Source organism: Cryptotermes secundus, unplaced genomic scaffold, assembly GCF_002891405.2.
Source record: "Cryptotermes secundus unplaced genomic scaffold, Csec_1.0 scaffold1345, whole genome shotgun sequence".
Classification (NCBI taxonomy): domain Eukaryota; kingdom Metazoa; phylum Arthropoda; class Insecta; order Blattodea; family Kalotermitidae; genus Cryptotermes; species Cryptotermes secundus.
Genome location: NW_019738986.1, coordinates 123512 through 140663, shown reverse-complemented (window position 1 = coordinate 140663; position 17152 = coordinate 123512). Strand labels below are relative to the sequence as shown.

The 17152-nt window shown below is 37.9% G+C and overlaps 1 protein-coding gene across 3 annotated transcripts in view; it reads left to right on the top strand.

The window, feature by feature from the left end:
* Window positions 1-10560, top strand: part of LOC111871559 (advillin) — a 97895-nt gene extending 87335 nt beyond the window's left edge. For all 3 annotated transcript variants that reach the window (XM_023864755.2, XM_023864756.2, XM_023864757.2), the window contains exons 14-16: window positions 3787-3893; window positions 6048-6227; window positions 9958-10560. In XM_023864755.2, the coding sequence (XP_023720523.2) occupies window positions 3787-3893; window positions 6048-6227; window positions 9958-10071 (401 nt within the window). In that variant the 3' untranslated portion in view covers window positions 10072-10560. The remainder of the gene's footprint in view (window positions 1-3786; window positions 3894-6047; window positions 6228-9957) is intronic.
* The last annotated feature ends 6592 nt before the right edge of the window (window positions 10561-17152 follow it).

Genomic DNA, 17152 nt, shown 5'->3' with positions numbered 1-17152 from the left:
AATATTCCTTTCAATGAGAAAGATTTCCATTCGAAAACTCCAATCTCCATAATTCGTTCCATCAAAAAGTGGTGGCTTGTATCTATCTTCCTCCATGCTGCTAACTTCCACAACATGAGTCGAAATAAAACCAATCAAGATACAGCACAAATTCCGATGTCGAATTCACTTCCTATACTATTCCTGGGCCCATAACCTGTTGGTAATTGGGTTAATAATTACGCAGAGTTAACTATTGCACAGTAAAAGTATATTTGTAATTATTTAAGTATTTAAGAGCACGCCAACACACATCAATTCACAAGAAGCCATTTTTCTTCCTGCTCCTACCCAAAACACTGAACAGCAAAAACCAAAGAATAATTCATACATGTTGCCAACTTTGAACTTGACCACTCATCAAAAGGCTGTACATAGTCTTCATTATTTCTTGCTTTATTTAATGACAGTTTATGAGGTAAGAGCATATAATGGGAGAATGGTTATGAATGTCTTGGTATATAAGTGGAAAAGGATAGCTGTAACCTATCATTAAGGTACCATGCCACCTACTGCCTGGAGAGAATGGGGAAAGCCATAAAAATCTGTTAGAATAGCAAATTTCTAGTCCCCAAATCTGTGATCTTCTGATTAAATGAAAGATTACAGTCATTAAGCTATAAATTTAGTGTAATAGTCCAGTGCAGGCTTGTCAAACATGCAAGCATTTTTGATGTCATAATATATTTATTTGTATGGCCTACATGTTGAAATATACAAAATAAATTACAAGAAAACACCAGTTCCTCACAGTATAATGGAAACACATCAATCTCAAATCCTTAAATATGGCTGTACTACTTGTATGCCCATAAAAGTATTTCTCTAGAAGACTTGTAATCTTCAGCCCAGTTCTTCTCAGTAGCAATATCAAATCAAATCAAACACTAGCCAATACTATCATGACACAGAAATGTCTGTCCTGCCTAATCTTGATATTATTACGAGGTTTCAAGAGATATCTGGCAGATAAAAACTTATATAACTCAGTGGATCAGCGTTCTAATTGAGAAGCTAATGGTAACTCTAGTCATGAAGTTCTTGGTCATATACAGAAGTGAGATGTTCGTCATAGTACCATGTTTACAGGGGCCTGCTACTGGTCCCTGTCCGGATTCAAATGATGAATCCATACACACTCACCCTAATTCTATAAGTTTAATGTTACTAATATCCTCATATCTATGCCTATGACTTAAAATTTTTCCCTTATCTTCATGTTTTCTAACCAAAACTCTGTATGAATTTCTCATCTCACCTGTGCCTGCTGTCCTAACCATCTCACATTCCTTGATTTAGTCATCCTAATAATACTGGGCCAAAGTACAAACTATGAAGATCTTCATTAAGAAACTTTCCCCAGCCCCTTGTAACTGCCTCTCTCTTAGGTAAAGACGTTCTCTGAAGAACCCTGTTGTCAAACACCCTCAATCTATGGTCTTTCCTTAATGTGATACACCAGGTTTCACACTCATATGAAACAACAGGCAAAGAGCAATGTTATGTATTGTAATATCTATGTCTTTAGAAAGCAGATGGGAAGACAAAAGATTCTGAATGGAATAGTTGCAAGCTGTCCCTGAACTTGAATGAATGCATGAATGAATAAATGTATAAGGGGTGGGCCTTCTCAGCCCTTGCACCGCAACCTACAGTGATCTATTGTGCTTCCCCATATGATTATTCCCGCAGCAATCTTGCGCTTCGAATGAAGCACAGGATTTTGTATGTGGGGGCGTCGGAATAGTCACTTGGTTCCATAAAGTATTGTCCCAAGTGACATAATCTCAGATAAGCTAAGGCCTCACATTCACACAGGATGTGTGTGGTTTTATTTTCTTCTTGACACCTCTCACAAGTTGGACTATCACTTAGTCCCAGTTTGAAGAGGTCTCCTTTAAGGTGACAGTGTCCCACCACCCATTGTAGCTGGTTTCTTTGCTCTTTTAGCAGAGGGTCCTCATTTGAGTCCCTTTGCTTGCCTGAGTCCAGTCAAGGATACCCAGTATATCTTGTGCTTCATATTTGTCCAGTCCCTGATTGCCTGTCTGGCATCTCCTATAGAGATGTCACAGGCTGGTTCAGGTCCTATGAATGGATGTTCAGCTCCAATCTTAGCCAATTGATCTGCTGTTTCGTTTCCAGCAATACCCTCATATCCCGGCACCCATATCAGTTGTACCCTATTATGTTTGGCCAGTTCCATGAGGGTTTGGTTGCAATCCCAGACCAATTTTGAGTTGATCTGGTGTTTGTCAAGCACTTTAAGTACAACCTGGCTGTCCGATAGAATGTAGATGTTCCTATTTCTGTAGTTCCTATCTAAATTCTCCATAATACATGCCTTAATGGCATATACTTCTGCCTGGAACACTGCTGTGTACTGCCCAAGGCTGAAACTAAGTTTCCACCTCGTGCCATAGCAGTACACACCAGCTCAAGTGCCCTTACTTATCTTGGAACCATCTGTATACCAGATCAGTCCCCCTTTTCTATGAGGCCATATCCCATCTTCCCATTCACTCCTGTCAGGAAATATGACTGTGAAGGGTTTTTCATATACATGTCCCAGTATCATTTTGTCAGACCCAATTTGTAATATGCGTTCTTTTTTCATTGTGCCTGAACTTAATCTGGTTGTAATTTCTTCAATAATACAATTATGGTTCATTACTGTTTTGAGCATTAACTTATTTTCAAAGAATGTATAAATATTGGCTGTGTTTATATAATGATTCTGCCCTGCAGTCTGGTGACAAGATATTAAGAAGTGCCTGTATTCTCTGTTTACTTCTATACCAACCTTCTTGTTAGTGAATAATAGAGCTTCTTTATTCCTTTTCACGGCATCTGTGTTTTCCCCCAATAAGTTTATAGCATCAGCATAAACCAGAAGTTGGTGTATCCCATTCAGTTCTGCCCTCCAAGTTTTCTTTTACTATTCTAAAGGTAAATTGTATATCATGTCCATTACAAAACCTGGAAGTGTATTCATATGGAGGTACATGCCATACATTAGTTCCAAAGCATCTTTTTTTAACAAAGCCGTGCCAAGTACCTACAGTTATCATTCTCATGCCTCCCAGTTTCTCTTCTGTAACTTCTGGTACATCTGATGAAGACCTAGCACCATCAATTTCACTGCAGCACATCCATCAACTTTAGAGTCTATCTTACCACGAGTGTGAGAACATAATATTATTCTTTTCTGATTTCAAAATGTCAAGCTTCTGGAATGTATTTAAATCTGGAATTATTCCTTCGACTGAAGATGGCACATGATATTCAAAAGGCAATATTAATGCAGTAGTTAAAGGCCTGGAAGACCAAAGCAACGTGACATATGTTGTTAGCCAGTATTTCAGTAATATCCTTTATAAGCATGCCAGTTATTTGTGCCCTGCTCTTTTGCTAAGCCTCTAGCCATGTATCCAAAAGCCATTTCCATTCCTGTCTGTTACTTGTATCAGCAAAGATATGGTTCTTCAGCGAAGTAAACTGATGGCAGTGGTGATGGTGCTGACACCTCCTCCTCCTCCTACTACTACTACTACTACTACTACTACTACTACTACTACTACTGCTACTTATACTAATACTAATACCAATACTGCTGCTGCACATGTATTATGTAGTATATTTCACCACCATCTTCATTTGGTCAGTTCCATGAATCATGCAGCATATAGCTAAAAACAAACGCAATACTCTTGCTCAGTTTGACAATTACTGATAACATGACTGCAGATCCCTCAAACCGTGATGACAACACAACCATCCTGAAGGTGAAGCAAGGTTATGAACCTCCCACATTCACTGGCTTCTTTGGAGTCTGGGATACTTCACTGTGGAATGTAAGTTATTATATAACACTGGTTTGATTTCTGATTAAGTACAACTACATAACACACAGGCAGCAAAATTTATAAGTGTGGGCTACACTGGAGAAGTCAATGTATTAACATCATTATCCATAAAAGATCTGCATGCTCAGGGCCCTTAGGTATGGAAACTGAAATTGGGTCCAAATCCATCCTGAAATAACGGTCACAACAAAATGTGGTTTTCTGACAAGAACTAGTTAAAAGGGAAATTTATGTTCAAAGAATAAACACTTAAATTAAATTCCAAAGTAAATATGAGGATTTAAATAGTAACACCTGTAGGAAGTGGTGATATTTTATATTATAGCCTGGTACTAATACAGAAGTAAATACAGGATATTCAGTTTAAATGAAAATATATTGTTAGCAAAGTGTGGTGCATGATAGAGTCATGGATCCACAGCTGCTAAGGCAAGTGATGAATGGTTTTCCATTAGCAGTCATGTCAGTATTCAAAATGTGCAAATATATGCTGTGAATCCAGATTGGTGCATGAGGAGTGTATTTAATCCTTCTTCAACTAATTAACAGATGCACAAAAATCAGTATTTTCAGTAAGATAATGCTGCAGCATATACTGCTGACAAGACAATGTCAGCTGTACTTGAAGCATTTGAGAACAGAATAATCAGAAAGGACTGGCCTCCTAGGTTCCCTCATAGTTGATAAAGTGATTATTTTCTCTGGAGATATTTGAAGGGAGAGCATACAAGAATGATTCCCACACTGTGAGGGCTCTGCAGAATGAAATAACACACATCATATATGCTGTTAATATGCACACTGATAGTTGTCTATATTTCCACTCGGCTTTGGTGTTTGTTTATGTAACATCAGCTCTTGCAAATGGTGTATGATACTGATGTCATCCTCATGACTTCCTAGTTATGGTAACTGTGATCATGCTATACCACCACTTATTACTTTGTTATAATCCCTATGTTAATTACATATGCCATATATATATATATATATAAAAATTACTATGCTGAAGTTAAGTGATGTACAGCAGTTGTTTGATGTCAAGTATCGTTTAAGGATTTAAGGTTCACATTTTATGCTTTGAATACAAGATATCCCTTACTTTTGAAGGACTTCTTTTAAGCTTAAAAGGTTGTCTTAACACCATATACAGTATGCCTGAAGGTAGAAGGAAGTCACTAGCATTATGCGTAAAACATGGTATTATTATTATTATTTTTAGAGAGGGTGGATTTCCCCATGCACCACGACCAGTTTGATCTATTGTGCTTCCCTCTATGATATTCTACCAGTCTCTATACCCTACCGATAAATGGTGCGTACCATCAGTCCTGCCGAGCAAGCGAGTTCGGCCACTTGCTTAGCGGTGTCTATAATGCTTCCCCCATCTATTGGAGGCCTTAGAGACTATTGTCCTGGAATTTGGCTCAGTGATCCCCTTTGGGGATATGAGGTTCTTTTACGTGCCATAAAGTTATGACATGGGACACACAGCTTAAAGTCCCTCCCGGAGGACTTGTTCCCTGAATTTTTCCGCCCTTAAAAATTCGACGACCTCCGCCGGGTATTTGAACCCACGTGCCACGAGTCATGAGGTGGGAACGTTACCTCTAGACTACGGAGGCCGCTGTATAACATGGTAAGTTCATGTCACTTCTTACAGTAAATAGTAATGACGTTCTGTGAAAGTAGAGAGCCAGCACTGCATGCAGGAAGACAGTGCCCTCTACGGTAATGCAGAAAATTATCACATGTTTCTGTCATAGATGAACACTGCAATAGCCTGGTCTCAAAATGTAGCAGATAATAGGAAATTGTAAATAGTGCTTGTGCCTTATATAGTAACTGGGAACTGGCAAATGTAATGCAAACAGTGGCTGGGGCTCAAACTGTAGCTTAGAACTACCGTAAAAATTAGAAATAATAGCTGAATCTTAAACTGTAGCTGGGTGCTAGCACAGAAATTTCAAATATTGACCCCATCTCAAACAATAACTAGGCACAGAAATCACAAATAATGACTGAGTCCAAGTACTCTACATGTAGGAAACAAGACATGAATGACAGTGACCCTCTCTGGGCCCAGACTAAGAATTCAAATCATGCCACTACTGTTACAAATTAACAGCATTTTTGGTATAGGATAACAAATCATTTGAGGATGTGCGTCACGAACTAGAGGGTAGCAACCCAGTCCTGGAGCTGGACCCCCAACTGATTGATGGCGCAAGGAACTTCAGTGACTTCCCCAAGTATCCACTGGAGAAGCTCCAGGCTTCAGCTGATGACTTGCCTGAAGATGTAGACAAAACACGCAGAGAAGTAAGGACAACCATACTTTATTTTTTATTTCACTTTACTCAGAATGTGTTAGAAATTAAAACACTAACTACTGCTTAATTGAGTGTCACTACATTACTATAAAAGTTTGCCTAGGCATCTGATAGTCTCACTGAAGGTTCTTATGCCTTTTCTTAGACACTCCAGACAATCACACAGCATTAGATACTACATAACCTTAACCTTTAGCATCTGAAGTGCATTGATAGGTGCAATGATAAGTATGGTCACTGGGGCCTAATTACACCGATTTGTGAAGTCGGGCATTTAAACTCCTCTAGCGGAAGCGTACGCGCACTCTGCTAGTAGAAGCAAATGCCCAATTCTATATAGTATTTAGTTTTAAATAGAGTAAAATTCAATATACATACATTTTCTAGTTATCTGCTTGATGTATATATAGGGTTTCCCCCCTGTGTCATGTAACTGAATCTTGCCTTTGTATGGTGCTTCTTGAAGCACCTGAAAATGTATAGTCCCAAGTCACATACCTTGCACTTCAGTTGATTTTTAATTTTGTCATCTTCCAAACAACGTATCATTGCCATTTTATGATGATATGAAATTACAGTACTCGAATTCACCATGAACGCGTGGAAACCTGAATGCAGTCTGTATCTCAGCTAGGATGCATGTGTTTGTTTCCAACTTTAGAAAGGGCACTATTCTATCTCAAATGCAGTGGAAGGGCTTGGCACTGAAGAAGAGAACAAAGACCCTGTATCCTTTCTTGAACTGCAATGCTTTCACTTTTCAGTCCTTTAGTTAAAAGACTTGAATATCTGGAGGGTGCAACAAAGATGTGAAACTTGCCAGTAGATAACCAAATGATTTTATTGCTTCCAGCTGGTTTATGACACCAGAGAATGCGAAAATATTTCAAATGCTAGAAGCAGGAGTGATTTTATAATGCAGAGCTACTCTATGAAGAAGCAGGGAACAGTTTTTACAGTATGCATCAAAATGACAAGAAAAAATTAAAAATAGAGTATAACTTCTTTGACTAAATATTTTCAATTCTTGCATTATACTATGCAGCATTATGTTCTTTGCTGATAGAGACAAAGTTAATTCCATTCACTTATCATAAAAATTGTATTAGATACAACATTTTTAAATACAATGTAAGCATCCTAACAGGAATGGACATTTAAATGCAGAGCAGCAACAGGCATTTAAACGCTTACCAGCAAGTGGGAATTTAAATAAAGTCTGGCCAGCTCAAGCTATCACCATGTTAAAAGTCTGGTGTTTAAAGGTTAAAAACAAATACAGCATTTTAAATAACCAAATGAAATGACATAGAAGACCACCACCTAAATAACAGATTACTTTCACATCCATTGCTGCCATCTGACCAATCAGACATATAAGCCTATTCTTATGCCTAATGAAATAGGATGCAACACAATAACTTGAAAATGTCCTGATCTCTTAATATGAACAGGTACCCAATAATCACACCTGTAACGCATTAACATCACAGGCATGTAATTTGAGGCCTGGTCAGGTACCAACTTCTCTGACTTGGTTTTACGTGTTCTTTGCACAAAGTACACAGAAGATTACTATATAATGAGTACTCATGTCTTTCCAGACACCCTATTGTATCTACAAAACTGCCAGATTCTTATGAAATTTAATACATGAAGTGCTGCCCAAAAATTCCCTAAATTCGTCTGCCTAAGCTTAACCACTTATCAAAATTTGTATTTGCCACCATCCCCTTCGGAGTAGCCCCATTCTACATTAATGTAGTGATCCCAGAAGGATTTCCATGATTGGAAGCACTGCTGGAAGTCATTTTGCATCAGCATCTTCATCACATCCTGTGATTCGGCCTGGATCCCTTCAGTGCTCTCATATTTTCGCCCCATGAACTTCAATTTCACTTTTGGAAATAATAAAAAATCACTGGGCAAGGCCTGTTGAGTAGGCAAGGTGGGGGATTACCATCATTTTCGTCGAAGTCAAAAGCTGCCGCACAAGGAGTGATGTATGGGGGGGGGCACATTGTCATGGTGCAGGGTCCAGGAATTCTTGCACCACTTGACTGAATGTTTGCACCAGATATTTTCCCTCAGCCACCTCAGAACATCACAACAGAAGTTTTCATACACAATCTGTCCTGGTGGAACAAATTCCTCATGCACAATGCATTCAGTGTTAAACAAAATCCAAAAAATAAAAAAAACAAATGAACATTGATTTATGTCCATGATTTATTCTGACCGTCTTACAGTGCGTACATTTATTTACCTTACTCTTCTCTCTTGCACTACATGTTTCAGCATTAAAGTGCCATCTTCAGGTGCTTTTCGATGTACGTCGAACTACTGCATTGGATGCCCTGTTGTATTTATACTAAAATAACTAAAATATATATTCGTCATATATATTGCTAAATTTTAAATATTAAAAATGTTAAAACTGTTCAGGATTTGTCATCCTTATGTCGTATTTCAGTACGCGAGTCACACCTATCTTCTGTCGGAGTATTCTTCCTACTTTCATGTGTATTGTGCTTTGTGTTGTGTCTTACTCCTGTGACTGCGTGTGTTATACTCATTGATTTGACATTGCTTCGAACTGGTCCTGCTTTCTTGAGTTGCATTGAATTTGGCATCTTCCATTGAGATGGTTGCTGCTTCGTCTCAGTGTCATATGCATAAACCAAAAATTCATCAGCAGTAATGATGGCGGAGATGACGTTGGGGTCATTTTCAGTCTGTTCCTTAAGCTCAGAGCAGACAGCAACACCAGGTTCCTTTTAGTCATTGCTGAGCAGCCTGGGCACAAATTTCACTGCAATGCACTGCGTGTAGAGCTCTTGAGACAAAATTCGCTGACACGTCTATATGAAAATAATTGTCAGTGGAATACAATCCTTGATAGTCTTATATAATCTCATTTTACACTAAGCCCGTATCAATCAATTTTCTAAAAACTGTCTCATCATTCAAAATCAGTATAAACTTCAGTTTAATTTAATAAAATACACCCCGTTAAGATGTACTTATATTTAATCAGCTTTGTCAGTGAACTTGTCTGTTGGCCTACGTTATGAATTCTTAGTGCTCATTTCTGACACAAGAATTACAAAACATTAACATGATCTGTACCTGCAATATGAAGAATGAGGTCATAGAGATGCAAATTTGAAGGAAATTTGTTTAGAAAATATGTATACTCTATTCAACCATTTTTTCTTTTGTGGTTTTGTTTAAAATCCTGCTTTAGATTAGTTTAAAATAAGCCATAACTACTTTCTTCTACGTCTTTCCTGCTTTCTGATTCTACCAGACTTCATTAGAGACTACATAAACTTAACAGTTCTTTCAATAAGGTAGGGTAAAGTTATCCCTGCGCTTAAGTAATTGAGCACTACACCATGAAGACATATAGGGGATTGGATGCATAGATCCACATTTTCTTGACCTCGGCACTAGCTAGAGGTGAGTGGTCAACTTCACGCGCCTGTCACTTTACCTTCAGGGAAAGAGCCCCTGTACCCATTAGATAGGAAGCTGGGTGGGTCTCAGAGCCAGTCTGGATGACATGGAAAAGAGAAAATTCTTGACCCTAACTGGAACTCAAACTCCAACCCCTTAGTTGTCCAGCCTATAGGCAGTTGTTATACTGACCGTGTTATCCCAGCTCAACAGTTCCTTCAGTATCATAAAATAACTTCTCACAATTGTTGTTCCAACAGCTGCATTTATCAGAAAAGGATTTCATGACAGCATTCAAGATGGATCATGGGCAGTTCTCTATGCTACCAGTGTGGAAACAGCACAACTTGAAGAAGGCTGCAAGGCTCTACTAACACAGTGGCAGCTTCCCATAATCACTACTACTCAAATTTCAGTGTGTCAATATTCTACTGACATTTTGCATACCATTTTAAAAGAAAGAATGAATGAATGAATGAATGAATAGGAATTTAGCTTTCAATTTTGTAATGTAAATAAAGTGAAAATTCTGGTGCTCCTAATACTAGTCCATTCTCTGCTAATTGCAACATTAGCCTGGATAAAAAAGATTACTTTGCAACATGTTCACAGTAAAAGCAGTAATCAAAGACTACAGAACACAGCTGGTTGCTTTTTGAAAAAGGAGCTAGACTGTGAGTTAAACTAAAACAATCTGTTGAAGCCAAATATATTTCTTTCTCAGTACCCACTAATCCCAGTGAACAGCACTGGAGAATCACCTCAAGTTTATGACAAGGCTGCCCATGATACTGTATGTAAATTATACAGCCTAAAAGACGGAAAATTTTGTGCAAAGTTCATTCCTATGGCTCTTGCTAGTGGGGGAGGAGGATTTTCTAATTAGTTTACAATTTCCATTATTATCAAAATACTAAAATAATAAAGCAGTTGGACATAGATATGTTGGGTTAAGGGTCCAAGAAATTCTAAAAAATTTCCCTTAGGGCGAAATATCAAAATAAAAGTCTTGAAGTCATTGTAAAACTAAAAAATTTATGCTGGATAGCTAACTTTTCTTCTTAAAATTCAATTTATATAAAAACTGAATTCATAACTTCTCAGCACAAACTTGTATTTCAATGGTCCTTCAGTTCAGAAGGTTATAGGCACCTTGACAAAACAAGCAAACTCTGTGATTTTAGTCCGCAAGAGATCAACCGCCTCTTGTCAGTGAAGTTTAGTGCCAACTTTTGCAGATAGAGGGTGTCGCATGGTCAGGGCAACAAACCCCGCTCCCGTTAATTTCGGTTTTTTAGACTGGAGCCGCTACTTCCTTGAAATAGCTCCTCAGTTATCATCACGAGGCTGAGTGCACCCCGTTCCAGACCCACTACTCAGAAAAAATCTTGTAACACCGGGAATCAAACATGGACCTCTGGATCTGTACTCAGGAACGCTGACAACTAGACCACAGAGGCGGTCTATATTCACCTTGATAAACAATAATTTTTCCAACATGGTATTTAGGCAGAAATGCTTTTCTCCTATATAGAAATTTAGTCTCACAATCTGTCCAGTTACAATGTACCATTGCCTCAGTCGACTCACCCAATTTAAAAGCCTTAAAAATCCCCCTAATATGCTTGAAATTCAGTTGGACAGGTTCTACAACATTCCTGAAAGTCTGTATATAGTAAAAAAACAAATATGCCAATATGACTTTTGTAAATAGGCAATACATCCACAAAAGTAGATTATGTGGAATTCAGTGTCAAAATGCAACAAAAATGTGAAGTTATTAAAAATATATTTTCTAGAAAAAGAGAACTACATTAATAAACACTCTTTATGTATTTCAAACATGTGTTTAAATTTGTCCTCCTTCTCTCCCCCTTTTTATTTTGTTCTTATCCCAATTAGTTGATACCTCATTGTATACAAATTGAGTAATTTGGTGACTTAAAAATCTCTGCTATGTTTGGAACATAACTATGCAATTAAAGAACCACAAGCACATTTTCTTGGCTAGAAATTTTCCAACCAATATAGAAAAAATTAAGACCATGAAACACCAAAGCTTGCTCAACACATGAGAATATATGATAAAACAGGGAAATTGTACATTGTATTGTATTGTGATGGGTTGCTCAAAGCATTAAGATATGGAACAAGAAAAACCTGTGCAATGCAGTTAAAAACAGAACTTCTGTTACATAGTAGTCTTCACTACTACTGTATGTCTCAATAATCACAACAGAGGAACTATTGAAGACATCTAGGCAATAGATACAGAAATGGGAAGTTACATCAGAGATGCAGAAAGAGAAACCTTCAAGGAGGTGATCTCCATATGGTTTGTCCAAAGCTACCTAAGGGATTACTGGAGATGAGAATCCAGGAGACAGAAGACAGAATATGACAGAATAATACAGAAGGATAAAGAAGAGAAGACTAGAGGCTAGTGCAAGATCCAGACCACAGTGAGAGATTTGTTATACAGAAGATGTAAAATATGTGAACTGTTGTAATCAAGTGAAATCGTAATAGACACACCCAATAAATCGAATCAGTCATATCTACGTGGGTCATTTCATAAATAATGCACAGGTTGGCAACACTGCGGATTAGATGACGCAACAACAGTGAGCCTCATGTCAGTTACAGTTCAGGCCTTGAGAAAGAAGCATGTTATATTGTTTCATTTATAATATACTCTGTTCTTAAATAACATGAGTTAGAAATGGAGCCTGCACGGTTCTCGGGTATTGTGACTGTTGAAGATCAAAGGTCGTACATTAAGATCAAAACTTTACATGGAAAAAACCCGACAGACTTGTTGCTATTGATGAAACGTGGGTTAGAGACTTTGAACCGGAACTGAAATCACAGTCCAACGAGTGGAGAGGTCCATCTTCCCCCACACCAAAACAATTTTGACGATCTGAATCAAAGGTCAAACAGATGATGATCTTTGCTTATGATCAAGGAATCATCATGACATACAGAGTTCTGTGCGGGAAGAGTGTCACAGCAGTTTATTATCATGACTTTATGCAAAATCTGCGCAGAAAGATGCACAAAAACCAACTTCAGTTGCTCGAGGCTGGGCCGATCATTCTCCATGATGACGCTTGCCTGCACATCGGGAATGTCATAACAGAAAAGCTGCGCCAATACAGTTGGGAGGTGTTGCCTCATGCTCCCTACAGCCCAGACATGAGTCCACCAGACTTTGACTTATTCCCATAGTTGAAACAACCTATGTGAGGCCGTTGTTTTCCCTTTCTGGCCGAGCTTTCTGCTGCAGTTACCCGAGCCATTCGACAGATCATCAAAGATGGTGTCCTGGATGGAATAGTAAAGCTTCCCACACGTTGGGACTCGGTCATTGAGACTATATTGAAGGACTGTAAAGAGATATAAAAAAACAAACAAACAAGGACATAAACAAAAAATTGTGTGCATTATTTCTGAAATGACCTACATAGCACTCACAAATATGAGCCACACATACACCCCTACATGTGATGGTGTGATACAATGAACTGTCCTTAATATTTATTGTAACAATTTAAATCTCCCATTACTAGAGTGTTGACAGGCACATTTAGACTCGGCATTAATGGAATTATATTGTAAGCACTGTGAAACTAGGTCTGCTGAGCCAGTGCATGCACTGAGGCTGTCATGTGATACACAATAAAGGTTAATTCTGATAATGACAAGTGTCTGTTTAACTTGCATGACCTAAATAACCAAGTTCAATTGTAATGTGGAAGAATCCATTCATTACATATAAATATCACTGTGACATTTATATCGACATGTAAGCTTTTTAATATTACAGATATAATAAAAGCAACTGCTTTTGTTAAGTTCATAAACATGACATTGGTTAAATGCTTAGTACAGTATATTTGATTAAAAAAGGCTTTTGCAGAAATATTACAACCTTAATATCACATTTCAATAGTACAAACTTCTTTCAGTACCCACCATGTTCTTGCATAAAAACTGCACAGGATTGTGTGAGGTGTAACTGGATATCCAGGGTTTGATCCCAAGCATGGGCACTTTATTATAACTTTTGTTTAATGAAATGGATGGGTAAAGATGGGGTTATGAATCCTCATATTCTTCCTGGTTGTCCTAAAACACATCATGTACAAATATTTCGGACACAGGAAAACTTCATTCATTCAAGATTATTTACAAATNCTGGAGTCCAAAAACAAAGAATGATACAACCCCCCCCCCAATTCCCTCCAAAGGATCCATAATGCCAAAGGCCAGCTTGTCTTTTGTTTGCTATAGTTAAATGCCAATTACAAATATTCCAGAGTCACACATATATGTAAAGCCAGAGTCATTTTGGCAAGGAAATAAAGATTATTTACAGATGCAAATCCATGATTTGTACTGAATTTCAACTTGGTTTTCATTGGGATGGTTAAAACATACTGTAAAATTCAGAAACAATTTTAGTGCACAAGCAAATTAATTATGATGGCAGAACAAAGGATATGGGTTCACAAAAGATTAATACAAAACTTGTTGCACTAGATTTCTGTGGCTAGATTAAAGTTAGATCCACCCAAAAGCTCATACTCAAATGTTGGCTTCCAAGCACATTACAAGTAGAAAAGATGAAATCCAGAAATTATGGAATGAAGTTCATCATGTAAAAGCATTAAAACATATCTTAAAGGGCTTTTGAAAAATGCTTTTTAATTAATATTTAATCAAATATGATATAAAAATTTGTTGTGTTCCTTGACAAAACTAGGGTTATAATCAGTGAGCAGATCCAGTAAAAATAAAATTTGAGGTTATTGAAATCAAAGTTGTGCTTTGCTTGCTAATTGCTTGAATTTGTCTTTAAGTTTGAAGATGGGAGTAGTGCATTCCTCTGAAATGTCAGTCACTCCGGTCACTCCTATCTGGTTATATACGAGGGGGGACCCAAAAATAACCGGAAACAACCTGTTGCGCGCGCATGCTTTGTAGTTACGAGTTGTGCTGCTAGGTGGTGTTAGCTGGGGGTCTCCTGTGACTGTTAGTGAGCTGGCGTCAGTCTGAGTTAAGTGGTTTGTCTGTGGTGCTCTGTTGTGTGCGTTCCTGTTTCAACCCTTTGGCGATTAGTGAGATGGCCGACCAGAAGGAACAACGATTGTGCGTGAAATTGATGAAGATCGTCGAAAGACCATTGACCAACTTTCTGAGGTAACGAACATCTCGTGGAGCATGGTCCAGCGAATTTTAACTGAAGGTTTGCACATGAGACGGGTGTCTGCAAAATTTGTNGTTTCTGGTTATTTTTGGGTCCCCCTTCGTAGCTCAACATCCCAGAAAACAGTATTTTTCACAATTAATATAATTTGCCCTCAAACTTTCAGTAGATATCTTACATAAAATTTCATATTGATATGATGGGTTTTTGGACTTTATCCATCGTCCTGGTTTTTAAGATAACAAATAAAAACCAGGACGATGGATAAAGTCCAAAAACCCAACATATCAGTGTGTTATACACCATCGTCAGAATCCTATGGTAACTACTTAATAAAAATTCATCGAAATCTCCCATACCAAATGCATCAAGTTAAATATATCAGCAGACATACATGCACAAAACTCCTCATGTGGCATTCCTCATTTTCGGAACCCAAACAACAAAAGTATTAAAAATGCATCTATTACCTTTGTACTGTCTGTCTGTCCACATGTAAAATCTTGTGAAGAGATTTTAATGCATTTTTATATTTGAGAGTTCTGTAAAAATTTGTTGAGGCATTTCAATCAAACAAAATAACAGAATAAGATCTAAAATTCTGTGATGATGATATATTATTACAGATGTATTGTTTCTGTCCAGAAACATAACATATGGACATAAGAGAAACTTTACACGAATACCTGGTTACCGAACATTTGGCCCAGTGAAAAATGCCCAGTGTACAATTCAATCTATATTATTTGTTCCAACCCATAATTATATAATTACATAATTTCATCCAATCAAAAACATCCAGGCAAGGCCCTATGACCATATCTGTTATTTCTTCATGTCCTGTGCAAACATGTTCCTAACGTTTAAAACTGTACAGTGCATTTCAGCTAATGCTCCATCATCATAATGAGAGTTCATAACAGTGGGTGGTATTGGTTCATGTTTTTTAGTGAGACACTTAACATTTGGCAAAGTTGTGTCATTGGAACTGAAAGAGGATTATGCAAGACCTAGAAACTAAACCTGAGATTATTAAATAATTGAGTGCAAACACTCCAGAATTGTTACAATATACATATTGTGATGTGTTACCTTATGTCCATCACCGCACAACGGCTACAATGGAAATTGTTGAGTTCCAACAGCAACAAATCGAATACAAACAGACCGCTACAAAGGAGAGTTCCCAAGGCAACGGCCTGCCGAACATGTGAGTTTGGAATAGGCACTTCCATGGTAACGCAAAGAACAGGGAGCCGTTGTGTAGACAATGCAGAAGCAATGAACGCATCTCCCCAGAAATGAACTACAGAGACTTCATTGCGCCCGTTACGTAACAGCGGACAGTATAAACGAAACAGTGAGGAATGGTGTCTGGTATCCAGTCCGCAGAACACCTACATAAGCCGAGAGCTACAGAGAGATTGGAAAATAGAGTATTAGAGTATTGTAGTATTGAAGATTTGAGCATGGAGTATTGAGAATGAGACAATCTTGGGATAGCCGCCGCCAGAGACAGTTGAGATCCAACCATGGCCAAGGATAGTTGCGACGAAGCATTGGAGTATTGGGCCAGAAGTCAAGTGATATTGCAAGCGATAATAATTGTAAGGTGTGTAAGTGTGAGTGTCCAATAAAGATTCGCATCCGAGACCCATGTGAAGTTATTTGTCGCGTGACATACCCAACACGTGACAATATATTTCCAAAGCTGAATATTAAAAAATTAACAGTGGTCTCTTGAAAACTTGCTAAGGTTACAAAAATCTCTTTAAAGCCAAGCAAGAAACCAGCAGAAGCAGGTTGCATGCTAAGCTCTCTTGTCTTCTTGCTTCTGCTTGTTTCTCTATTGGCTTATTGTTTTACTCTGAAGAAGGAGGCAGTATGTTTCTCTGAAACGTTGTGCGCTGCAAACTACACAACATTACCACCCAAAAGACTGTACTCTTCACAGTCATTGGCATGAGAAACTCACATCCAGCATACCAGAATTATAATATCCATACACTTCCTAACTTGTTTGCTCTGCACACAGAATTATAAATACTTAATAGATAGCATTAAAAAAATATACAACCATTCATAATTTTTATCTAAATGTAGGTTGATGATCTGCCAGTATGATACAAATGAATGTGACTCATACCATCCTGAATTCTTTGGTTGCAATACTGTGGTAGTGCAGAGCTGTCAGTATACACATTCATGCTTCAAACAGTGATAATGACTAATTACAGCAGTCA